At 42.0% G+C, this 26,257-nt stretch overlaps 1 protein-coding gene across 2 annotated transcripts in view; it reads left to right on the top strand.

Moving 5' to 3' along the window:
• taok2b (TAO kinase 2b) overlaps positions 1-25,918 on the top strand; it is a 30,995-nt gene extending 5,077 nt beyond the window's left edge. The window contains exons 2-20 of one of the 2 annotated variants that reach the window (XM_085170542.1): positions 26-166; positions 1,677-1,748; positions 1,836-1,937; positions 4,115-4,160; positions 4,263-4,359; positions 4,620-4,733; positions 5,823-5,914; positions 6,070-6,163; positions 6,694-6,775; positions 7,180-7,347; positions 8,362-8,568; positions 9,146-9,354; positions 9,520-9,697; positions 10,007-10,135; positions 10,286-10,489; positions 11,697-11,936; positions 17,319-17,531; positions 20,876-21,058; positions 22,269-25,918. In XM_085170542.1, coding sequence (XP_085026668.1) covers positions 35-166; positions 1,677-1,748; positions 1,836-1,937; positions 4,115-4,160; positions 4,263-4,359; positions 4,620-4,733; positions 5,823-5,914; positions 6,070-6,163; positions 6,694-6,775; positions 7,180-7,347; positions 8,362-8,568; positions 9,146-9,354; positions 9,520-9,697; positions 10,007-10,135; positions 10,286-10,489; positions 11,697-11,936; positions 17,319-17,531; positions 20,876-21,058; positions 22,269-23,201 — 3,495 coding nt within the window. In that variant the 5' untranslated portion in view covers positions 26-34 and the 3' untranslated portion in view covers positions 23,202-25,918. Of the gene's footprint in view, positions 1-25; positions 167-1,676; positions 1,749-1,835; positions 1,938-4,114; positions 4,161-4,262; positions 4,360-4,619; positions 4,734-5,822; positions 5,915-6,069; positions 6,164-6,693; positions 6,776-7,179; positions 7,348-8,361; positions 8,569-9,145; positions 9,355-9,519; positions 9,698-10,006; positions 10,136-10,285; positions 10,490-11,696; positions 15,591-17,318; positions 17,532-20,875; positions 21,059-22,268 lie in introns of those variants that run through there. The other variant, XM_085170541.1, reaches the window with a different exon arrangement.
• The last annotated feature ends 339 nt before the right edge of the window (positions 25,919-26,257 follow it).

The following is a 26,257-nucleotide window of genomic DNA, read 5'->3' as shown; positions in this document are numbered from 1 at the left end:
AGTGTGTCTCTTCCACGCTCACCAGGCGCTGGCCATGCCGTCGAGTGTGCGGGCCGGGAGCCTGAAGGACCCGGAGGTGGCTGAGCTCTTCTCGAGGGAGGATCCCGAGAAGTTCTTCACGGACCTGAGGGAGATCGGCCATGGGAGCTTCGGAGCAGTGTACTTTGTAAGTTAGTTTTCTTAGGGTTTGGCTCTTTAATAGAAATGTGATAGAGTGCACACAAGAGCCCTTAAGTGTGCTTTCCCCTGAGTGCAGGCTTAAATGTGAAGGCCTGTTACTTAATATGATTTCAGATACTTGTGTTCATTTATCGGTTTGAATTGTGTGCTTGATCTTTGTCAGCTCTGCAACAGAGTTGTAGGTGTGTAGTTATGTTCGTTTGAATTCAGTTGTAGGAAAATGTTCAGGTATGTGGTTTTAACATGCAGCTTACCTGAAGGCATGTAAACATGGGGACAGGCTACGGACAAATAACGTTGACCGAGTACGCTGAAAATCGGTTCTTGAATTCTGGAGTTTGGATGATATTTTAGTTTTCAGTCACACACTGACTCAGTCATCTGGCAAACTTTAAAAAGTGCTCTGCTTGTTATAAATTTAAGACTGCAGTCTCTGAGTAGTTAGCATGGTGTTCATAATGTTGTATACAGCTGTTCTTCACTGAATTTATATAATGTAAGCATGAGAATGCAGGTGAAATGAAAATCATTACCTTTGTGTATATATATTATTGTCTTATTAATGTCTAATTATTTCTCTGGCTTTGTTTTTCTTCTTATGTAAGTTGATCAGTGTTTTGGCACCATAGACAACAGTGTAGGCTCAGTTCTTCCTGCATATAAACCATTTCAGCGCCCACCTGAGAGGTTATTACTTCCCTCATAGGAAGTTACTATAAATAACAGATCTTACTAAGTAAGGTAACATGACTCATTACCTAAACTACATGCAGGCCAGTCGTGCTTATGTGCATAGGCACATTTTAAACAACAAAAACCTTGACAGGCAAAATTTTCATAGCGTAATTAAAAAATTCTTTCATACTTTGATTTTTGCATTGTTTTTTGGGGGGATTTCACTTGGTTCAAATGTAATTACTGCTATAAATCTTGCTGAAGTCGGAGTGATTGATGCTAAGAAAAGCTAAGCGCAGCAAAGAAGAATAGCTGACAGATGGTGGTACTTCCATTAAGAGCACAAGCTGGATAAACCTCTTGACTGAAGATGAAAGGTGGCGGGTCAGAGAAGGAAAAAGTAAAAACACAGTGCGAGTCAGGGTAGGAGAACAACTTTTCAGAGCAGGATAAAAGTCCCTGTTTAATGAAGGATGAAAAGCAGCCAGTCGTGGATGAAGGGATGATAGGAGGGCAGAGGAAAAGAGGGAAGGAAGTTCTGCAGAAATGCTCGTTTTATGTAATGGCCATTTCTTTGTTGTATTTAATGTGAGGAGCATTGATGGATGTGTCTCAAGTGCTTTGTGGAATAAATGCTGCACTGATGCTCTCAGCCAGGTTTAAGCGTTTGAGTTTTGCTTGCAATTAACTTTGTGTGGAGGGGAAAGAAAACAAGGCGAAGGCGTCTGTGCTATTTAAAGAAATGGTGACAAAGATGGTTCGAGCAGCATCCAAAGCTTCAAAAAATTTACTGCATGTTGTCCTTAAATTTTCCCCACTAGGCCCACGACATCCGCACAAATGAGGTGGTGGCCATCAAGAAGATGTCTTATAGTGGCAAACAGTCCAATGAGGTAAGACCTGGCGACTCTCTAATGGCTGATCTGCTGCAGATGTAATATCTAATGGATAGAGTGATGAAGGCTCTGCTCGTATCCTAGAAATGGCAGGATATCATCAAGGAAGTGAAGTTCCTCCAGAAACTGCGCCACCCCAACACTGTGGAGTACCGTGGCTGCTACCTGAGAGAGCACACAGCCTGGGTGAGTGTGTGCAAAAGCTGTGCAGTCATCAGTGTTGTGTTACTCAAATGAATGATTTTAAAAGTGACTTGCTTAGGTTGTTAAAGATGTTAACATTCCCAGTACCACACATTTAGAAAATAAAACAAAGAATATAGTTGGGGATATTTCAGCATCCACTTTAAACACATTTCTTTTTTATGCACATATTTGGGCCACCAACAGCCTGTAAAAATACACCCAGAACTTTGTCCCCTCTGCAGCATTCCTGTGTTCATTTTCACTATATTTGAAAAATGTCAAAGAGTAAAAGCAGTGCTGTGATTGATAGATAAATACTCAGTTTACCGTTTTATTTTTATTTCAACTTGAGATAATAACAACCATCAAATTTGGTTCTCTCACCCCTCGACTTACTCTCCCCCCTTAGCTCCGTCTTTTACATTCTCTCTCTCTCGGTCAGGAAGAGAACAGCAAACCTTGCCTTTTGTTTCAGTGTGAATAAAAACATGAAACGTTGACCATTTGTTCTAATATTGAAACTGGTTTCTGGTACTTCCTCCTTTTTTCTGTGCAGCTTGAGTCAAGTTGCAGTTGCCACAGAGTCTGTTTGTTTCACCGTGACTGCAGGAATTAAATATAGTCTCTGGTTTCTGCAGCCAAAATGCAGTTTTTCGTTCCAGATATCCTCAAAAGGCTCTCAGTCCCCGGAGAAAGTTGATGTGGCAAAAAACAAAAAAGCTCTAAAAATGACATCATTGTAATTAACTGGTGTGTTTTGTGTTTTTTAACAAAACATATCAGTGCATTTCAGAAAATTAGAACGAAGTGAAAGTTTTGGGTTTTTGTTTTTTTGTTGTTTTTGTTTTTTACATATTCATCCAAAAATTAAAGTATTAAAAGCCTTTTTTGTGTGAGTCTGCCTTGTAGTGCATGGAAATGAGCAGCTCTTGTAATAAAACTACAATATTTTAGTATATTAGTGTTTGAAGAGTGGCAATTAAGTGGGTCTCTCTATATAGTTGAGTACATGTAACCACAGTTATAGAGACGACTGGACTGTTCTTCAGATGATCTCTGATACACTCCACAAGGAGGGGAAGCCACAGGATGTTGTTGCTGAAAGTCTGGCTGTTTGCAGAGTGCTCGATCACAGCATATTAATGGAATTGCTGCAGCCTGGTATTGTCAAGAAAATCTATTCAAGAACTTGGGCGACTTTACAAAGAGTGGACTGAGGCTGGTGTCAGTACGTCTCCAGGAAAGCAGCTACAACTTTAGCATTCCTACATCAAAAAGAACTGGACGGCTGCTCAGTGCTTCTCTTTCCACATAAAAGTAAAATTTAAGGTCCTAAAGACTAGAGGAAGAGTAGAGAGGCACAAAATCCAAGATGCTTGAAGTCCAGCGTGAAGTTTCTGCAGTGCCATGTCATCTCCTCATGTTGGTGTCAGTTGATCCACTGTGTTATCAAGTCTACAGTCAACAAAGCCACCCACCTGGAGATTTGGAGCATTTTGTGCTTTAATCTGCTGACAAACTTTATGGAGAGAGATGGTGATTTCCTTTTCCAGCAAGATTTAGCCCCTGCTCGCAGTACGAAAACTACTAGCAAATGGTTTGCTGGTCACAGTATTGCTGTGCCTCATTGACCAGCCAGCTCATCTGACCTGAACCCCAGAGTATCTGTGTTGTTATTGTCAAAATGAAGATGAGAAACACAGGACCCAAAAATACAGACAGAATGAAAGCAGCTATCAGAGCAGCCTGGGCTTCCTGTACACCATGCTGCATTAATGCAGTGATTCATGGTAACGGAGCTCCAACCACGTTTAAAAATATTCTGTATGTCTGATTTTCACAAGGTATAAGTCACGATCATCAAAATTAAAACAAAAAAGGCTTAAAATGTTTCACTTTTAAGGTGTGCTGTTATCTATAGACACCTAAATAATGTTACATTATGCAGGATGGTTAGCTTTTACATCTCATGCATACTTTGGCTCTCAGAGCTCCATTGTGAGGTGGACATGAGAACACTTTCCCGGACTCCACCTTAGTGTGACAGCAGTGTTAAAACTTTGATAAATGGGTCAAAGTCTCTGGTACAAAAAAAGCTCTTTCCGCCTAGGTCAAGTGTGACAACGTTTTTAACACCAAGTATACTCTTGGTTTAACACTCCCCGTCTCTCTTCTAGCTGGTGATGGAGTACTGCTTGGGTTCAGCTTCTGACCTTTTAGAAGGTAAGTAAAACGAATTAGTAATGACAAAACCATGTTTTACCCGTTTGAGTTTACGTTCACATAAACAATGCCTGATATTTCCAAATCTCTCTCTTCACTCAGTCCACAAGAAACCGCTGCAGGAAGTGGAGATAGCTGCCATAACCCATGGTGCATTGCAGGGATTGGTGTATCTTCACTCTCACAACATGATTCACAGGTAACCCCTATTCATTTCTCACTTATCTGGATCTATTCTGCTCTCCTCCCCCACACTTCTGACAAGAGACTAAACAAATAGAGGGGAGAAAGCACAAACTGTGCTGCCTGAGATAAGCTTATGCAATGGTGCTTGTGCTTACACACTGTGCATCATGCTGCTCCCCAGCCTCCAACGATGCATTTTCTCTCAAACTGTTTTGTCTCCGTCATGTTTTTCCTCACCCGTCATTTTCTCCTGTCTGATCGTTTCTCTCTCAGGGATGTGAAGGCCGGAAACATCTTGTTGACAGAGCCAGGTCAGGTCAAACTGGGAGACTTTGGCTCGGCCTCTATTGTCGCTCCAGCCAACTCCTTCGTGGGAACACCTTACTGGTAAAACATCAAACCAGTGTCTCACTTGCCTACTCATTGTGGATTCTCAAAGAAGCCTCAAAAACTAACCAAAATCGTGCGTATCAAATATGATACACTAGGCGTTAAGGGGTTAAAACATACCTGTGATGTTTTGCCGTGTTTTCCTTGCCTTTCTATTCTGTTACAATCATAGCAGCTCATGTTAAAGTTCAAATACTGAGGTCAGTGTATGTATAAGTAATCTCAGGCTCTGGGCTCTCCATTTCACTCTGTTTTTTTTCTACTCCTAGCTTTGTGTGATGTCAAAGAAAGAGGATATCCCTAAGACGATGATGTCATGTCTGTGCAGGCGAAATGAGCTTTTCAGACTGTTAGCATGGCTGTTATGTGGCGTCTATTTTGTCCACTGAGTGTAAAGACGAGTGAGAAGCAGCAGCACTCTTAAATGAGCTTGTTTGCACATTGTAGATGTTTCGTACATGTAAATATAGTCGAAATCTTTAAATGTTGTCATTAACGTGCGTGTGTTGATTTTTAGTTGTGCAGTTGTAAAATCAGATACATTTCCTCCGATCTTGACAATTTATTATTCATTAATATCTAGCGTACTGCTGGTGTCTAGATAAAGTGTAGTCTCTAATCATGCGGGTAACATGCTTTAATTTGCATTGAACCTAAGATAGCTGACTAAACGCTGCCGTCTCTGCTTCATTTATGCTCGCATTTGTGAAGCAAGGTGTGGCCACCCAAATGTCACATTCAAATTCATTCAAAGCAGGCAGAGTACAGTTCACACCGGGAAAAACTTTGATCTGTAGAATGAGCATGTGTTTAATTTTAAGTTGTTAGTTATTCTGCCACCGAATCTTTCCTTTCCAATCCTGGTTAAATCACCAAGTGGTTTACTCCCACCTCTCACTGTTCAGCAGCCAGAATTATTTGTTGTTACTCTACATGAGCATAAAGCTAACGCTGCCTGTTTAGGTGGGGCAGATGCTGGAAACAACAGTGAGCCACCAGGTGCCATTGTGTGCTGGATTAAAGGGAGAGGGCTGGAAATGGCTGAATTACTGCTGATGTGTTGTTGTTGTTGTTTCCTCCACCCAGGATGGCCCCTGAGGTGATCTTAGCCATGGATGAGGGTCAGTACGACGGAAAGGTGGATGTGTGGTCACTTGGCATCACCTGCATAGAGCTGGGTAAGAGATGGCCATACAGTGCTCTTTGTGTTCACAAAGCTGAAAGAGTCCGGCCATTTACTTTTTTCTTTCTTTCTTCTTTTTTTTTCCCCTTCCTTGTTCTTTGTCTGCCTCTCCTTCTCTGTCACACTATGTCGTGCTTTGTGATTCTGCAGCGGAAAGGAAGCCTCCTCTGTTCAACATGAATGCTATGAGTGCCTTATACCACATCGCCCAGAATGAGAGCCCTGTGTTGCAGTCTAATCACTGGTGAGAGACGAAGCTTTGCAACCGACCTGTGTCTTTCTGTAATTTATTTCACAATTAGTTTTGTGTGTGTGTGTGTGTGTGTGTGTGTGTGTGTGTGTGTGTGTGTGTGTGTGTGTGTGTGTGTGTGTGTGTGTGTGTGTGTGTGTGTGTGTGTGTGTATACACATAAAAAAAATAGGTTTCATAAAAATGACTTGTTATTAAGGCTTTTTGAACATGGGGATGAACTCACACTTTGAGTTTGCTGCCATGCTCTTATAGATCAGTGTTTAAATTGTTACATTATTTGAATCATCTCAGGTAACTGTGGACAAACCCTTCAGTATTTCTCATGGGACACTTACTGCTGTTTTTTAACCAGTTTGTCTCCACATCAGGACATTTTTAATGCTTTCTGAGTTTTAATTGAGCTAACAAATCTCTCAAGCTGCTTTAACGGACTATAACATAATTAAGATTATTATATGTGTAATAATGCAGTATGCATTGCTTAAATTATATGTATAATCATGACGTTTTGGCAATTTTCAGGTCTGATTATTTCCGCAATTTCGTGGACTCCTGTTTGCAGAAGATCGCCCAGGACAGACCTACCTCTGATGTGCTGCTCAAGGTACAAACAGCCATGTGATTAATTTTTAACTGAGAGAATAGAATGAAAAATATTTTCTTCTATTTCTAGCAGTTTCTTTTCAGGTTGTTGTTTTTGGACAAATAATGAAATTTATGCTTTAAATTCAAAACAGATTTTTAGGCTTGAAGGAAAACACTGAGTGAAGGTTCAGTGTGCAAGCAAATAATCACCAAGGAGATTTTTTCTGTTGTTGTTGTGTTTTTTGTGTTTTTTAGTTTTGTTTTTTGTTTTTTTTAATGAAAAACAATGATTTTATTTTACTTGGATGTATAATTTTGTGTCAGCAGTGATGGGCATATCTATGTATTTTTAACTGTCAGACTGAGGTATTTCATCCTGTCACTGTCCATCTCACCCCTTCTTTCAACCCTCCATCCACCCAGCACCATTTCCTATGCAGAGAGCGTCCCATGACAGTTGTGATGGACCTGATTGCACGGACCAAGGATGCTGTTCGTGAGCTGGACAACCTTCAGTACCGGAAGATGAAGAAAATCCTCTTTCATGAGGCGCACAATGGTCCCGCACCTGAAGGAGGCGACGAGGAAGAGGTAAGAAAGGGTGATGATGTATCAACCCTGTAATGCTTTTATCCTATTTAATTTAAACAAGCCTCTAATATTGATCAGTGGACAGTTTTCTTTTCTTATTAGCGAAACCACAAAAAGAGTTTGGGCCCAGAAATGGCTAATGACATCAGACAGGCACATAACATGAGAACAGCTGCTTCATATGTGAAAGGGGATTAAGAAAGCTGAAACATGAAAGTACAATTAACAAATACCAAACAGCACTCTTTGGGGTCATCTCTTAATTTAAGCTCGCTTTAAATATTTGAGTTTCTCTCCTGATTTTTTTTTCTTTATTTTTTTTGTAAAACTAAGAAAGAAAGCGCTTCTGTCAAGGGACATGTGATGATGTTTTGTTTTGGATTTGCTTCATATAAACTGCTGCTGTTTATATTGCATTGCAATTGTAAATAAAGCTAGAGTCCAATGGTAATTATTTAATCCACAAATGAGAAAATAGGGGAAATGGTGATGATATTTTGCAATTTTATTTATTTATTTTTTAAATATAATCTCATAGAAACAGGATTGGCCCAGCATAACACAGTAATGTTGACAGAGCAAATAAGAGTCTTGAAACATGAACAATTGTACTCATGAACACAAAGCGCATGAATGTGTCTGCTTCTACCGAAAAGCTGCTTTAAAGGCCTATTCTTGTCTGCAGTTGAGGTAAATAAAGGCACTGGTTACTATAAGAATAAAGACGTAAGGTAAATAAGACCCTTTTGTCCTCATACAAAGACTTTTTTATCTATTTAATTCTTTGATGGCCATTTAAACAAAAGTAAATGAAAGAATAGCGACTGTGGTTCAATCTATCAGACCTGCATTTGTTTGGGATGTTTAAATATGTTTGCTCAGTATCATTTTTTTTCTTTAATACAGTCCCACTGAGCAAATAACCCTCAATCACAGACTCTATTTGTTCTTTTTTTTTTTTTTTTGAGCTTTGTCATTATTTTAGCAAAAACTTGCTTTATTTTTTCCCTCCAGGATGTGGAGCAGTACATGCTGCGCACCGGCACAGTCAACAGCATGGAGAGCTCCCACTCTCTGCCATCCATGTCCATCAGCGCCAGCTCCCAGAGTAGCTCGGTCAACAGTCTGGCAGACGGCTCCGATGACAGTGGGGAGATGGCCATGATGCAGGAGGGAGAGCACACCGTCACCTCCAATAGCTCAGTCCTGCACAAGCCGCTGGTCAGTCCACGTGTTAACACGTCTGTGGGTGGATGTGTTGTTTAACAGTCTAACTCCTCAATCACTGCCGTGACTCACCTGGATAAGCAGGTGACCCATATGCTGAAGGGTACTTGGGGCTTGTTTGGGTTTGCCCCCCCCCCCCCCCCCCCCCCGAACTCAGGCTTGCAGTGTTAAGTGTGAGTCTGGTGTGTATCTGCTGAGAGACGTGTAACTTTCGGGCTAAAAGCATTGAGTGGTACTTATAGTTGGGCTATTTTACCTTTTTATTGTAGTTTGGATGAGCCAAAGGAGAAGCTGTTCTGTTGTTTCCCCTTGACCAGTTTTATAAGCGCAATCTGGTGCCACCTACAGGAAAAGGAAGGCAAAAGCAGAACCAGATGCACAGCAGATTGGCAATGTGACACCTACAAAACAAATGCCTGGTAGCAGACTTGCTAAGCAAGCAGCCTCCTGGGAGTTTTTGCATTGGCAATAATTGGTTTCATTTATTTGAAGCGGTAGGATGACATTGAGTTGAGAGAAAACTTTTCATTTGTAGCCACCTTTAATTGCTCTAATTTTCTCCACCTTGTAGAGCCATGACAACATCTATGATGATCCCTATCAGCCAGAGGTTGATTCTCAGCGAGAAGCTGCATCTGCTGGTGGTGGTGGAGGAGGAGGGGGAGGGGGCAGACGTCGACGAGGCCGAGACCATTTTGCCACCATCAGGACCGCCTCACTGGTCACCCGTCAGATCCAGGAACACGAGCAGGGCTCTGCACTGAGAGAGCAGATGTCCGGGTGAGGTCACAGTCGTGAATTGTTGATGGTGTTACGGGACAATCAAAACGAGTGTATTTGCACATGTTTTTGAACTTTATACAAATAAAAGAAAACAAAGGGCTTCAAATGCTTAGTAATGCTTGCTGATTATTAGCCATTAGGTAACCGTGTTTCTCCTCACAGGTATAAGCGAATGCGGCGTCAGCACCAGAAGCAGCTGATGGGCCTGGAGAACAAGCTGAAGGCCGAGATGGACGAACATCAGCTGAGACTGGACAAAGAGCTGGAGAATTTGAGGAACAGCTTCTCAGTGGAAGGAGAAAAACTCACCAAGAAGCACCAGGGTATCCTGGAGAAAGAGGTGAGCGAGGATCACAGAGAAATATAATAAATTCAAATATATGTGATGAATGTCAAACAACAGTGTGTGGTTCTGATACTCACTGTGTTGTTAGTCTTGCTAATATTAGTCAATACTTTCACATTGCTCAGTGTACACATGCCTGCTTCATATGAAGTTGATGATCTTTCCAAAGTGTAGCAGCCATTGAAAAGTTTTCATTCTCTCACCAGCATACAGAGAGTTGTCTCAGTAAGAGCACTGATAAGACTCAATATCAATAAAATAATCATCACTAATTGTAAATGTTTTTGGGCTTTTATCCTCCAGGGAAAGGCGGTCGTGTCGGAGGAGAAGAAGTTCCAGCAGCACATTCTGACGCAGCAAAAGAAGGAGCTGACCGGCCTGCTGGATTCCCAGAAACGACAGTATCGCCAGCGCAAAGAGCAGCTCAAAGAGGTGCTTCTGAGTTTTGTCACATTATGTTTCAACAAATATACGAGTGTCTTCTTTTTCATGACTCCAACTGCAATCAGTTCATTTTGACGGGTAAGTATAATGCTGCACAAACGGCGAGCCGAGCTAAACGCTGCTGTTATTCCTCTCAAGGAACTGAACGAGAATCAGTCAACGCCAAAGCGGGAGAAACAGGAGTGGTTGGTGCATCAGAAGGAGTGCCTGCAGCAGCGGCAGGCTGAGGAAGAGGCAGGTCTGCTGCGGAGGCAGAGGCAGTATTATGAGGTGCAGTGTCGCCAGTACAAGAGGAAGATGCTGCTGTCACGCCACAACCTGGAGCAGGATCTGCTCAGAGAGGTACTGCTCTTAGTCTTTTGAAGCACATTAATATCATTTTTATTTTGATATTGTTTTAAAATATTTATAAATGTTAAGACTTTTGCAATTCATTTTATTGTCATCTATGTGTAACAGTAATGCACAAGCAAAATATTAATGGCTTGGAAAATTAGGTGCACTGAAAAAATGACGTTTTGCATGTAGTGGTCTTTTATTTGGGAACACTAGGGTTTATACTTAATATCTAGAGAAGAGTTTATTTTTCAAATATATATATATGAGTGCAGGGGTAAAGTAAAATGGGTAAAGTAGCACCCAGGTGCCGCTAATCAAATACACTTGATTAACTGAGCAAGTGTGAGCACATCTAAAAAGTTTTGTGAGTTTGCTAAAGCATTCAGATGTTTGACACAATGCCAAGTAGGAAACACAACAACAATCTTAAAGAACTAAATGTTGCTGCCATTATTCTGGGAAGGGTTAGAAGGGAATCTCCCAACAACCTGCATCCATCGTTCTACAGTGAGTGAAAAACATTGTTCCCAGGACTGGACGCCCCAATAAATTCATCCCAAAGTCAAACTGCAGTATTTGGAGGGAGTGCAAAAAACCATCTCAGACTCTTCAGGTCTCAATTAGTATCAAGTATTAAGTTCATGACAGTACACTTAGAAAAAGACAAACATGTAGGACTTTTTTGGAAGAGATTTCAGGAGAAAGCTTCTTCTCTCTAAAAAGAACATGGCAGCAAAGCTTTGGCTTGAAAAGCAGCATCAGAATAAACTACAAGACTTCTGGAAAGTGAGACTAAAGTGGACGTGTTTTGCACGGCACTACATTTGGAGAAAAGCAAACGGCACAAACACCTCATACTAGCATATGATTTGGACTCGTTTTGCAGCGACAGGATCTCAGTACCTTGCCGTCACTGGGTCATGAACTCCTGTGTATCTCTAAGTATTCTACAGTCAGATGAGTCTGTCTGTCTGAAACTGGTTCATGCAACAGGACAATGATCCCAAGCGCAGCAGCAAATCTACAACGGTATGGCTGAAAAAGAAAATAATTTGTTTGTTTTTTAATAAGTGACCCATAAATTCATACTTTTTAGTAACTGTAGCTTGATACAAGATATCCTTTGGTGGCTATTGCAGGTTTCTGTCCTCCCAGTATTACAAATCACCTTCTGCATCTTTTGTTTTTTTTTCTTCTCCTTCTTCTTCAGGATCTGAACAAAAAGCAGACTCTGAAGGACTTGGAGTGTGCCATGCTGCTGCGTCACCACGAATCCACCCAGGAGCTGGAGTTCCGCCAGCTGAGTTTGGTGCAGCGTACGCGGGCCGAGCTGATTCGCACGCAACACCAGACGGAGCTCACCAACCAGATGGAGTATAACAAGAGGCGTGAGCAAGAGCTGCGTCAGAAACACGCCATGGAGGTCCGCCAACAGCCCAAGAGCCTCAAAGTGAGTGACAGCACCCAGAGCCAGGGGTCTCCCGAGGAGGGAAAGAGCGAGCCGACAGAGGGGCCGAGCGGCAGCTGGGACAGCGAGGGAGGGGGGGAGGAGCTAGAGGAAGAAAAGGAGAGCGAGGTGGCGGCGAAGGAGATGTATGATGTTGGGGATGAGCTTGATGGAGTAGTAGATGATGAAGATGAAGTTTTTAGCAGAGGGGTAGATGAGGTGGAGGGTGTGCGTGTCGCTGTGGCTGAAGGGAAGGATGAGGTAGACGAGGAGGGAAGTAAATCAGAAGATGTAGTTGAGTGGAAAGTCGGTGAAGAGGAGACAGAAGTCAGGGAAGTAGAAGGAGTGCAGTGGGAGTACGAAGAGGATCATGGGAAATCTGCACGCATAGAGACCAATGAAGAAGAAGAGGGCAGGGGTGTAGCTGACGGTTGTCCGTCGGAGCTCATCTTGTCCTCGTCCCCAGAAAAGAGGCGGCTGCGTGAGCGAGACATCGATGAGCTGTCAGAGTTTTACTTCCCTGACGCCTCTGAGGAGCTGGAGCCCATACCCGTCTCACCCCCACCCGCGCCCCCTGCCCAGACTTCTCTCCCCTCACTCTTCTCTCACGGCATTTGCCTCCTCCTCTCCCTCTCTGTCGCTGCACAGCCTTCCAACCTCACTTTGCTGCTGCTCTCCATCTTCCTCCTCTCCCTCCGCCGCTCTTCACCCCTGCCCTCGGTGGCATCCGTTCTCCTCTCTGCTGAGCTTGCCTTCTTAGCACTCTTCTTCTCATACCTTTTCCTTCGTTCCTGCTGTTCTCTGTCGCTTTCCACCTACCTGACTCTCAGCCTCTGGGCCAATGGCCTCTTCAGTTTAGGACTCTCCATCAGTTTGGGGATTTATTACATCCCCATTATTTTCATCTCAGCCTCCTTCCTCAGCTCTCCCTCCATTTTCCTTTCCCTCTATTTGGTCGTGGTCCTGATTGTCAGGCCAGCCCGTGATTTCTTCCAGCACGCGCCCCGCAAAGTCAACCGCCTCTGCATGCGCGTCCTCTTCCGCCTGCCTCGGCCGCTGTTTGCCATGTGCCAGTCGGTGCTGGGCGGTATGGCTGAGCGTAACCTTTATGAGATGTTTCCTAAAGCAGGCCGCAACTGGGGCGTTCGCCAGTCCAAAATCCCAGTTCCACTAAAGAGCCTGGCCTTGGAGTATCAGGCTCAATGCAGGAGCACCTCTCTTGTAGCCAAGGGCCTGCTGTGGGTGAAGCGTTTCGGCAGACGCCCCCTCGGCGTCTTGGCAGATCTAGCTAACTCTGTAGTGCTAAAACTAGCCCGGCAGGTCGTTAAAAAGCTGCCGCTCAGGGTCAGGATAAAACTCCAAACCCTTGGCATCTTGAAAAAAGAAATTCCAAGCAGGTTACCACGCCTGCTGCCCCGGGAGGTCAGAGAGAGGAGACAGAGGGAGAGGAGGAGGAGAGAGAGGGAGAGACAGAGGAGGGAAGAGAGGGAGAGGATGTTTCGTGAGGAGACGAGGTGGGAGTGTGGGTTGAGACGAACTTCATCGGGACGGTTTGTCAAGGGGAAAATTCGGCCATGGAGATAGCAAGAGTGAGACATGTCGGGAACGTTTTGGTGTGAGATTGTGTGAATCTGTGTGTGCAAGCGTGCGTGTGTGTGTGCACGCCATTGTGCAGCCATTCGTTGCGTGTTTGGGCCACATTGTCTCCTTTGTTACTCAAACTGGTCACATTTCTTTAAGATGACCCGTATTTAACCCACACACACACACACTCATATGCACACAGAGGTTTGTGTGCGCTGGCTCCAGAAGCGTGTGTGTGTGTGTGCGCGCACATAACAAGCCATATTACTGAATGAGCTGGCTCGAGCAACTTGAACAAGCTGTCGAACCCACAGTTGCTGAATGAAACCCAGTGAAGTTTTAATATTTCATTATTTTTGCTTTTTGTAAAAGTTCCTTTAGAAGTTTCTTTAATTTTTATTATTTTGCTCTTAATTTGTAAGACAGATATTTTTTATGGTTATTTTTGAGACCGTTTTTTGTGCAATCTTTTGTTCTTCTTCATAGTTGTCTTACTTCACAGGGTGCGCTGTTTCCTCAGTGCTTCGAACAAATATTAGAGTGTTATGTAGCTCCACGGCTATAATATCTCTCCCCAAAGCACAAAGTACTGTGAAAATGAAAGATCGTCAATAACTTCACTAACATCAGCCTGAACACTAGCTCTCAGCCAACTGAAAAGTGCAATAAACCGCTGAGTGGAGACGTCTCGGACCATCGTGAGAGCAGAGAGGAATAATTATTAATATTTTGGTCTTAAATGATTAAGTATGGGGCCATTTAGCTGGAACAAAAAACATATTCAGTTGAACTAGAATACGTTTATATATATTACTGCTATAATTATTATTATTATACATGCAGCTAGTGAATACATCATCTAGATTCTAGTTGGATATTATGACTATTATGTTTTATTGCATGTTGTGCAATAATCTTGTTATGATTTACCATGTAAACATTTCACTCGTAGTGATGGAATAAGAAGTGCCTGCTTTCAAGAGTCTGTTGTGAAGTGATATCCTAAATCTATAGCGGAAACATGAGGAATCAGGATAATCAGGATATGTTTTTGCATAGTGAAAGTATAAGAAACTGTTTAATATTTCAATGTAACTTGTTTAATATGAAGCCATATAGACAATCTTTTGAGGTAGAATTATAGTAAAAAGATTGAAACTACTGAATGTGAAAAATGAGGCTAAGCAGGTCGAATGAACAGAAGGCAGATATCTGATTCTATCAATATTTTGTTTTGCACTGTGTTGAAAGGTATTAAAGAAATACAAATGTCTATGAAAATATCGTTTCAATTTTAGCTCGTGAAGCTTAAAAAATACACCCATCGCAATTCCACTTCACCCGGCCGACGGGCTCTTAAAACCTAAAGATAATCAGACAAGCTGAAAACCAAAATGTTTGAGCCTTGATGATGATGATGAGAAAATAAACTTTCTGATCAGTCAGTTCATCATTTCAGCTCAGCGTCAGTCAGACCAAAAGAAACCCACGGTTAATTCTGCTGTTTGTGTCTCTGCTAAATGCCAAAATACTTTGAGTTCATCTAAATGAAGCCGGAGCAAATTCGTAAAATGCGTTAGCGCTTAAAAAGGCAGGAATAAAGAGCTTTGTTTGTGTCGCCACATGTGAGCTGTTTTTGTGGAGGGACGGTACTGAGTAGGAAAGCTCAGTCTTAACTGTATTTTCACCCAAAGAAAAGGAAAAACTGTGTTTGGGTTTTTTTGTTGTTGTTGTTTTGCATCTTGCAATTCGAGCTTTATAAGAGAAGTTTCAATCAATGTTTTATTTGAATGTAACTTGTTCCTTTTGTGTATGTTTACATGTCTGCATTCTGTTTTGTTGTGACACTGAGTGTTTCCACAGAGTTATATCACCTTGAGTTTTTTTTAATATATATATTTAATTAATGCAGTATTTATAAGACCAGTGCTGCATTGTGTTGGGCAGACATTTCGTCGTCCTTTTATTCTCATTTTAGCTGCATGAGTGTTGGCATACTGTACAGCTGTGTGCTCGCAAGCATAGAGAAACATTTTGTCATACACAAAAATAAATTCTTTTGTGTTCAAATCATTGTCTTGTTTGTTTTTATGATTTTTTTTTTTTTTTTTTGTTTCCATTATTATCATGTCTCCATTTGCTTACTTTCTTCCTTATCTTACTGCGCAAAGAATCCTTTTTACCTTTTTGTTCATTCCTCCTGTATCATCACACATTCCTGTTGTCTGTCGTCCCCTTTTTGCCCCCATTTATAAGCCACCAAAAACATTATTAGCAAGTATAAACATAAAATTGTGATTATAATTTGCAAATATTTATGATCTTAAATGGCAATCGTCTGATTCGACCTGACCCAGATTATGCTCGAGGTCTGGGCCGTTTGTTTAACAGCAGAGTATTGATCAGGTTTTAGTGAAATGAGATCAGTTTTTCTTGGACATGACTCGTTAGTTTGTGCAGTGCAATCAGCCAAGAAAACAACTCTTGATTTATTATCGCATGACAAATATACAGAAAGGCTCATTCTTAAGAATAAACTTCAGATTAAAGGTCCTAGAAAGTGTTTTTACATATATACATTTATATACAGTGCTTTACAAATGTATCAGGCTGCCTGTCATTAAAACAAAACAACTTTAAGTCCATCAAAACGTGTTTAAAATTGACTGAATTTATGTTTTATACACAGAAATTTGAGTCGGCACAACGGATGTGTCTCAGAGAAGTCAGAAATTAATCAAGCATAACATTCAACCACTAAAACTAATTTAAATAAGAGAAATTTGGCTTTACTATTAACTCCTGCCTTTTTTTTTCTTTTTTTTTGAGGGGAATTAAAAATGGATAGCAAAATAATTATACTTTAGCATTTAAAAATATTCATTTTCATTAAAGAGCTCACACATAGTGATGATTAACAGTTACAGGACCAGATTAAGTCCCCACAAAATGTTAGGTTATGACAGCAAAACTTTTTTTACCTATTTAGAAAGTGTGTTTTACATTATTTATTTAGGTTGCATGCTTTCATGCTTTGCCTTGGATCAGTGTATTACATTTTCCTTGCACTGTAATCTCACACAGCCATTTAACTTTGCCCCAGTAAGTCATCGGCCAACGTGATGTTTTAATCTTTTTCTCAGTACACTAAAAATAAACTAGTTTCTTGGACTTTTGAGCAGACTGTGTACTGTAGGTTTCGTCCAGCTGCTGGTTTATGTGAGCACCTGAAAAAGTTCACAGCGATTGTGTAAAATCACCAAAGCAGGGCTTAAACTTTGTTACTCTGCTACTCCCTCTGACCCTTCTGATTTCAAGCACTTTCTTCAGAGGGAAATAATATTGACATAAGCAACAAGAAAAGTTAAATTTATTTAAATAAAAGAAGCCAAGTCATCCCATTAAGACCATCGCAGAGCTTTGATTACACTGGAATTAAGTAGGACTTCCTTATGTTTATTTAAATGTTATAAATCCAACCTCTTAAATATAAATGTTAATCTAAGATACAGACATTCATTATAAGAATGTGATTTTTAGATGCCTTAGAATTTAGATCATGTGCGTTTTAAACATCCAACAAGTCTTTATAAACGGTAAATCTCCAACATGTGTTTTCATGACAAAGGACATTTCCTTATGTGGCCGTGATGGTGTCATCCAACAGTTCAGCAGGTGTTTACACTTTAAATATCATGTAAAATGTTTGACACGTCTGTCACATCTGTCAGCATGATCATTTCTACAATCAATAGGAGCACTTTAGCCGAGCTGCTTCCATCTTTCTTCTGTCTCCTCCAGTCCAAAGAGCTTCAGATCAAGCGTCAGTTCCAGGACACCTGCAAGATCCAAACCCGCCAGTACAAGGCCCTGCGCAACCACCTGCTGGAGAACACGCCCAAATCGGACCACAAGGCCGTGCTGAAGCGGCTGAAGGATGAGCAGACTCGTAAGCTGGCCATCCTGGCCGAGCAGTATGACCACTCCATCAATGACATGCTGTCCACACAAGCTGTGAGTAAGGCAAGGAGACGTCGTTCACTTCACACTCGCACCACACCACCAGCACCACTGCTGTGCCTGGCTTGGGGGATCTTCCTGCCTGCCTGTCTACCTGCCCGCCAACCAACCAACCACCTCCTGGTCCCTCAGTGTTAATTAAGTTTTGTAGCTTGTGATCAGTCCTGCTAACCTGCCCCTGTAGTTAAACAGGTCCTCAAAAAAACATCCATTCAAAGTAAGAATATTGAAGAGAGGAAAACGTGATGACAGCTTTGTGAGAGGTTCAGAAGATAAATGTTAGAGGTTCTGCTATAGCCATAAATTCAGGGCTCTTATTCAGCCACATAAGAGTGCTATAAACTCAGTTTATCTTTATCATTTTATATAAATGTATCACTTTTCCTAAACGGAGTGTAGTAATTGACTAAACTCTGAATAAATTTTAAGCCATATTGTGTAATTAGAGCAATAACTTCTAACTGGCACTTAGGTAAAATATCAGCTGTGCCAGGTCGTGTTTAATTTTTAATTGAGGCTGTTTGGTCAATGATGAATGTGTAATCAGCGGACCATAAAGTCAAGGATGTTGCTGTTGTTGGACCACAGATGAACTCTCAGGCTGTTCCTTTATCATCAGAGATGGGCAGTAATGCGTTACTTGTAATGTGTTACTGTAATCCGATTACTTTTTTCAAGTAACGAGTAAAGTAAGGGATTACTATTGCAAAAACGGTAATTAGATTACCGTTACTTTCCCGTAGGAACGCTGCGTTACTAAAACCGTGATTTTTTTTTGCGAGAATGTCTCATGACAGTGACGTAAGCAAGTGCGACGTTGGTGACAACAGCTGTGTGCAGATCAACAATGGATAATATATCGAGTGCGGGAGAGAGTATGAGTGTGCAGCATTTAAAGTGTGGAAGTACTGACCTTACTTTGAGTTTGATTCCATAAAAAGTGACAAAAACATTAGTGTCCGTTGTGCGTGGGAAGAAAACTTCTTTTTACAGCGAAAAAAAACCCTAAACTTCCAAGCTAGCGCCGAGTGCGCTATGACGTAATGGGAAATTCACAGAGAAACTCGCGGATTCTTCCACTGACTGCTGCGGCAGACCTGCACCAGGACAAACCTCCGCCTAACCTACTCCTGCTTTACAGGTGAAAATAGAGCAAAAGGACCGCTAGTCTTTGACTTTATTTATTTTCCGCTGTGTTTTACTTGCATCTATTTGAAAGAGTGAGTGTAAACACACACAAAAATATATTTTATGTGCTGGAATGTGCAGAAAATAGGTTTAAATATTAAACAAATTTCTTCCAGTCAGAGAATGTTGCATATAATAAAATCTTTGCTTGATGCATAAAGTTAAAAGATTAAAACTAATAAAACAAGTTTTAAAAAGGGACTTTTCCATTTGATTACATTTTGTATGATGGATTATGTAGAAAAAGTAGAATTGGGCGGAAAGATCTATCGCTTTATCACCTATTCAGGTTGTAAATCGTGTTTTTAAAAAGTAACTAAGTAACTAAGTAATTAATTACTTTTGAAAATAAGTAATCAGTAAAGTAACGGGATTACTTTTGGGGGAAGTAATCAGTAATTAGTTACTGATTACTTTTTTTAAGTAACTTGATCAACACTGTTTATCATCACAGCAAATTATGAACCATGCCAGTAAAATCATAACACAGTTAATCCACTAAACTTTCAGGCTACGTCCACACGTACACGGGTATTTTTGAAAATGGAGATTTTCCGTTTTCGTTTTAAAAAATAATCCCATCCACACGTAAAGGCAGAAGTGAAGGAAAACGCGGCAGAAGTGAAGGAAAAGCAATAGGTGGCGATATATTCCTAACCGTGCAGAAATGTTGGCCAATCAGAAGTCTAGAAGCCTCTGTGGGAAAAAGTAAACAAAGCTGGGGCATAGAAGCAGAACCGAGTCGTATGTGTGGAGGGACAGTAACTATGTGTGTATATGTAAGCATTTAAACACTGCAGAGAGTACAATTAACAGTAATAGTATTGTAGAAATTCATTTCACCGAAACAATAACGTGGCGCACAGTGTGACTTCAAAAAAGGCGCACACCTTTGATGCTGCGTTTTCTCTGTGTTTTCGTCCACACGTAAATGCAAAAACTGAGTTTTAAAAAATATCCACCCTGGCTGGAGTTTTTAAAAATCTCAGTTTTCAGTGACCATAAACGCTGTTTACGTGTGGACGAAAGGTGCAAACGCATAGAAAAATCTGCATTTTCAAAAATACCCAGGTACATGTGGACGTAGCCTCAGTCAGTCTGTTAATCAGTTCATTAACATCTAAAGTGCTTTGAATATTTTAGCCTACCCTGGGGAAATAAGAAAACCTGGGAGGCCCAACAAACAAGTGATGCCCTGGGACTCCTCAGGAGTTTAATCCAGCCATGGCCCAACAAAGTCTTTTTCCCACATGCAACACTGCAAAGATCCCACCTCTGCTGTGCTTTGTTTTCCACTTCACAGCTGCAGTGACTCCAGTTTAAGGAAAAAGAAGATAATTAAGTGAGGCTTAAATGCCACATGAATCACAGCAGAACCTACAATAAAGTCTAAATGTAATTTAGACTGACTTAAACCGCTGAAGCCTGCGACCCCTTCTCTTTTACATATTAAGCAAGAAATGAGATGATTGATAATAGACAGGGTTCTATTTTTCACTGTGAAAGGTGCCCTCATTTTCTAAGCCTGTGCCTCCTGAATCACTTTCAGACCATCCTGTAAAAGCTTCTCTCAGTCAGTCGCCGGCCTCTTAGTGTCAGAGTCATTCACATGTAAATCCTAAACTCCTAAATGAATGAAACAAAGTAAGAAGACGATGGGATGTAACAAAATGTCTCTTGGATAACATGATCCCCTGCGCTGCTTTAATTACCTCGATACGGAAGAGCACCACGTCAGTCCGCTAAGCCAAATCCCCGCCGCCCTTGTTTGTTCTACTCATGCTGCGACTGCAGCTAAAGTCTGTTTGGGACGGTTTCCCAAACACTGATTAAACTTATAATCCAGAGGTCAGGAAAATATATATTTATCTGTCTGTAATCTGAAACATGAGCCAAACTATAAAACAGACATGACACACAGAGGTCGAAGCACTTCAACACTTTGAAGAAAATATTCTTTTATTGATTTATTTTGGAATATGTTGAATATGCACACACGCTTTTATTAACTTCCCAATCCTTTCCCCTTTTCTTCCCTTTGCTCTTCTAACCTTATGAACACATGCAAAGTGATTCCACCTACAGCTTCTTCAGATCTCTCTTGGTTTGTTTTTTCCACTTAAACACTCTCCTTTGTCTCTTCCTCTTAGCTTCGACTGGATGAGACGCAGGAAGCGGAGTACAAGGTGTTGCGGATGCAGCTGCAGCAGGAGCTGGAGTTGCTTAACGCCTACCAGAGCAAGATCAAGATCCACACGGACACGCAGCACGAGAGAGAAGTCAAGGATCTGGAGCAGAGGGTGTCCATCCGCCGGGCCCTGCTGGAACAGAGGGTTAGAGCCTTTTGTCACTCGTGTTCAAAGTAAAGCTTCTTAGAATAAAGTGCAAGGACCTCAAGCAAGCAAACAGAGAAGATCTCAGACAGGTGTAGCTCATCTTTTCACTAGCACATTGAATGATAAATAACAGTCGCTGACAACTCCAAGAGGGCAAGATGTTTTTGGTGTCCATCATCCAAAGTTATAATAATGATGATAATGGATTGGATTTATATAGCGCTTTTCAAGGCACCCAAAGCGCTTTACAATGCCACTATTCATTCACTCTCGCATTCACACACTGGTGGAGGCAAGCTACAGCTGCCCTGGGGCAGACTGACAGAAGCGAGGCTGCCATATCGCGCCATCGGCCCCTCTGGCCAACACCAGTAGGCGGTAGGGTAAAGTGTCTTGCCCAAGGACACCACGACCAGGACAGAGTGCCCGGGGATCGAACCGGCGACCTTCCGGTTACAGATACGCTCCCCAACCCCCTGAGCCACGGTCGCCAAGTTCTCCTACAGGCCACATTTGGCCTGGACTTGTGCCCCTCCCTGATGTGTAGTCTAGTTGTCTCAGTTTAGCCACCTTGCACGGGCCAAAATTCAAGCATGCCAGGACTTTTGAGTCACCTCTGGCCGGCGTTGTAACTGAGCCAAACGTAGCAAATAAGTGCCAAAAATAGTCCAGATTAGGCTCAGATCTGTCTGCTGTCTGGGCACCTTTAACACAGTGTCCCCTTGCAAGCTGTTTTTGGAGCTTTATTTAATGACATAGACCTCTGTTTGTTCTTCTATGGAAAGTGGAAAGAGGTTGTTGTTTGTTTTTTTTAGCTGAAAATAATGGAGGATTGTGTAGCTATTAGTTAACAGTTACAATCTAACGCCTGCAGTTCCTCCTCACTTTTATTGATATCTCACAATGACATCTGGGCAGCTCCGTCTACGAAGGATGATGATAAAAAGCTCTCCATGTCCTCAGACTGACTGAAGAATCATAGACTGTACATAAACGATGGATGTAGTCATCCAAAACAGGAATCCAGTGAAGATGTGCCTGCAGTCTGCAATAACAACAAAAGAAATCTGTGGATAAATTACTCCAATTCTAACTTGACCTCATTAACTTCATTCCTGGTTAGTTTATGGTCTGAATTGCTACTTTTAAGTACTTTGTTTTTATTATTGCAATGATTGCACATGCGTTTTTGTTAATGTTTTGTTAGATCGAGGAGGAGATGCTGTCCCTGCAGAACGAGCGCTCAGAGCGTATCCGCACCCTCCTGGAACGGCAGGCCAGCGAGATCGAGACGTTTGATGCAGAGAGCCTACGTCTGGGTTTTAGCAACATGGCGCTGACCGGCATTCCCAGCGAAGCCTACCCCAAGCAAGGCTACTCCAACGCGCCGCCCTCCAGCTCCCGCTCAGCTGGCCACTGGAGTCACGGCATCCACCCGCAGAACGTGCCCTCGCAGCAGCTCTCCCGCCGCAGCCACAACAGCAGCGGCGGAGGGGATCGCAGGGGCGAGTCCTCCTCTTCCTCGCACGGCCTGGGCATGGCCCTGGGGCTGGGCCGGGAGGGGAGGGAGATGCACCACTCGTCGCGCTCTTCCGCCTCTTCTTCCTCCTCCTCTTCCTCCTCGTCTTCCTCCCACCACCAGCGACACCACCTACCCCAGCACTACCACCACCAGAGCACGCCACAGCTCTACCGCGAGCGAGAGAGGGATCGAGATAGGGAGCGGGAGAAGGAGAGGGAGCGGGAGTGGGCCGGAGTGCGGGGCTCCGGCGGTGACCTGGCCCACCCACACCCCCTGCCCTTCTCCCATCACCTGCCCTCGCGCTCCTCCTCTCAGTCCCTGGCGATGCTGCCTCCCCCGCCCCCTGCCCCTCCCTCCATCTCCGGGCCGTCCTCCTCCTCTTCTTCTTCCTCCTCCTCGCAGGGGGGGATTTATGTCGGAGGTGGAGGCGGCGGTGGCAGCGGGCTGGCCGTGCGCGGCGCCCCCAGCCTGATGGCCCTGAGAAACAGCCCCCAACCTCTGAGGAGAACGGCGTCCGGCGGGGGGCCAGGAGGTGCTGGGGGTAGCGACGGCGTCCTGAGCCGAAGCACCTCAGTCACTTCGCACATCTCCAACGGCTCCCACCTCTCCTACTCTTAGACAGCAGGCGTTAAAACAGCAGAGAGCGGTGGGAGTGATTTAGGAAGGTAGCTATCACAGGCTGCATCTCAATACTCTCAGCTTGCCACCTTTCTTTTTTTTTTTCTTCCTGGGCTGATCTCAATTCTAAACTCTTAACACAAAGTATTTAGGGCCGTCGCTATTTTCTCTAAACGCACAGAAAGTCAAAGAGATCAGAAGCAAAGAAAGGACAAACTGACATTATTGAGCTGCACCCTGCCTCTTTAGACTCAGGGTGGGTGGAGAGGTTTCCTTCCATTCCCACAAGTATCAAAGAGGAAGGGAGGGAGGAATGTAACCACCTGTAAAATCACTGGATTAGGGTGACATTAGGTAAAAAAAAAAGAAAAAAAAAAGACACTTCTGTTTAATGTTTTTATCTTTGTATAAAAGTGAGATAAGGTGCGTGAAAGTGGGGACGATTAGCATTTTTTCCCTGTATGTGTCCTCCTGGAACTGCACAGAGAGAGAGAGGGGATGGCAGCCATGTCTTCTTCTATGATATTCTTTGCTGGAATGGAGAAAGAGCGAGGACGAGGGAGGAAACGAGGGTGATGTTTTGTTGCTTGTGTGTGTACTCGTATGTAGTTCGTAGTAGTCCAGATATTATCCAGCAAGCGCCCGTAAACTGGACGCGCCAAATGGGCAGAATGCAAGAAGAAAAATAAGGTGGAGGTGGTGGGGGGGGGGGGGGGGGGGGGGTTACTCTAATATCCAGACTTCTGGAGTTTGGAAAAAACATTTTTTTATTGCTTTAAACGTTAAATTTTTTTTGTTAATTTCTCTCTTTTTTTTGTATTGTGTATTTAAAAGAAAAAACACACACGTAAAAAAAAAGTTGCTCAGAACGTCACCAATGCCTTTAAGGGGTTCTTAAAGGGATGTCGTGCCATCTGAATTTTTTTTTTTTTTTTAAATTTGACGGCTGCGAGGTGATTCAAAGCCGAATACAAATAACACGGAATGTTTGTAAAGTTAAGAGACTCTTCTTAAAAAAAAAACAAAAAGAGATGAAAGAAAACGGAAAAATGGGATGAGGGAAAATCTTTATGTGGAAATGTACAAATACATATGGAGAGAGGGGGGAAAACACATAGCTTTCTGGCATCCATGACGTATTGAGTATCTAAACAACATAGGTGTCTATGGGAGTTACTCCAATTGCATGAGATAGATGTGCAAAAAAGAAAAAAGAAAAAAAAAACATTTGTAAAAACATGACGAAACACATTTGAAATGTATCGTACCTGTCCCGAGTTTCACTGGCATTTAAAATCACTTGTCCCACATTTGGTTTGTTTTTGGATCTTTACTGTACATATTTATGGGAATATTAAAGAAAAAAGCAACAAAAAAACAATCATTTGGTTTTATAGAGTAACAAAGATAATGATAGTAATTTTGATATATTCAAAAACGACTATTGAATTCAAGATTTAGAGTGACAGCTCCAATTGCATTTTCTATAGGTGTCAATATTACCATAACTAATCCTGATGTAAGTGTTGTTGTAATCATGTTCACGGTTATTTTTTTATTTTTATTTTTTTCTTGCGTTAAGCAAAAAGGGCCCACTTTTGGCTGTGTAACAAAGAAACAAAAAAACACAAAAAAAGGTGATAAAAACTGTTGTCAGGTGTGGTGTGTTCAAGGTCTTAATGATTATTAATAAGAGATTATTGATAATTGTTAATTATTTATTTTGTATGTGTGTCAAGCGGTAAAGTCTAGTTATATTACCACTTCTTTCTTTCTTTTTCCATTTTTAGACTGAATTTCAAAGAGACACTCTTACAACAACACCCTGCTATTCACGTGAACACAGACCTCTTCTGGACTCTCATAGAGAAAAATAAAATTGGCCACTGGAATGTAAACGCTGGTTTTCCTTTTTATTTGTTTTCAGGGTTAAGTTGAGAATCTGACTGCTGAAGTGTGCAGCATGCAATCAGTATGTTTAAAAAAAAAAGAAAGAAAGTTTTTAAAGTGTGCGAAGGAGTAAGTGGAAGTGAAAGGACGGGCCTCGACCGAGCTGCTGTGGAGGTGCGCCCTCTGGTGCCGGCACAGCAGCAGTGACAGCAGCAGCCCGTCCACACAGATCAATAAGACCCATCAGTGTTTGGTGTGACGCCCACAGAGGGTCTCGTGGGCTGACATTTACTTGAAGAAGATCAGAAATAACTTTTTTGTTTCTGTTTTTTTTAAATTATTGTTACTTTATTTAAAAAAATGGAAAAAAGGATAATCACCCTGCTGTTTGTATGACTCAGAAACACCAGCTCAAGACAATTCCCTGTATAACCTACTACTTTATGCTTGGTTGGAATCTCAGTGCATGCATAAACTCCTTATATAAACTAAGACTGGTGGATTGGAGACGGCCGTTGTGTATGGGGACATCAGTGTGACTGTGTTTTTAGACCGGCTGTCAGGGGTTTCGGTGAGAGGCAGGGGAGTCTCGGTTCCCGTGGCGAGCCCTGAATGAAGGAGGATGAGGATGAGGATTGAACACATGCTCGGCGGTGCTTTGCAGAGATTTTGGGGGGAGGGTGTTGAAATTCTTATTAAATATTCAAGTCAAGCAATTCCAAGCTTGAGGAAGGAGAGGAATAAGGGTCTTAACACATGTACTGGAAAAGAAATGGGGTGCTTTAAAAAAGTAATTAAAAAAAAGATAATAAATTGATATTAACACATTAACTTGTCTTGATTTGATTTCTGGTTTTCACGTAACTTTTAAGTATCTGAAAAAGGGGCCTAAATGATCTTAGTTTCAGTTTCTAAAGTGTGAATATTTTCTGTTTTTTTAAGATATGGCAAAGAACATCTGTCAGTGTTTTTAAATATTTTTAGGCAGTAGGGGACTCAAAATATGGAGGACCAAAATTTAACATTTTTTTTAAATGACTGTAAATAAATTGGTATCATCAGTTAGACAGTCTTTCAAATGACATGTTTTTATTTGCGTTTGAATTTACCCATTTATTTATTTAATGTTATTTATCAATGTATTTTTATTTTTTAAATAAAATCCA

Source organism: Neolamprologus multifasciatus, chromosome 8 (genome assembly GCF_963576455.1).
Source record: "Neolamprologus multifasciatus chromosome 8, fNeoMul1.2, whole genome shotgun sequence".
In the NCBI taxonomy this organism is placed as follows: Eukaryota; Metazoa; Chordata; class Actinopteri; order Cichliformes; family Cichlidae; genus Neolamprologus; species Neolamprologus multifasciatus.
The sequence above is the reverse complement of the archived record's forward strand: the minus strand, read 5'-3'. Positions and strand labels throughout refer to the sequence as shown.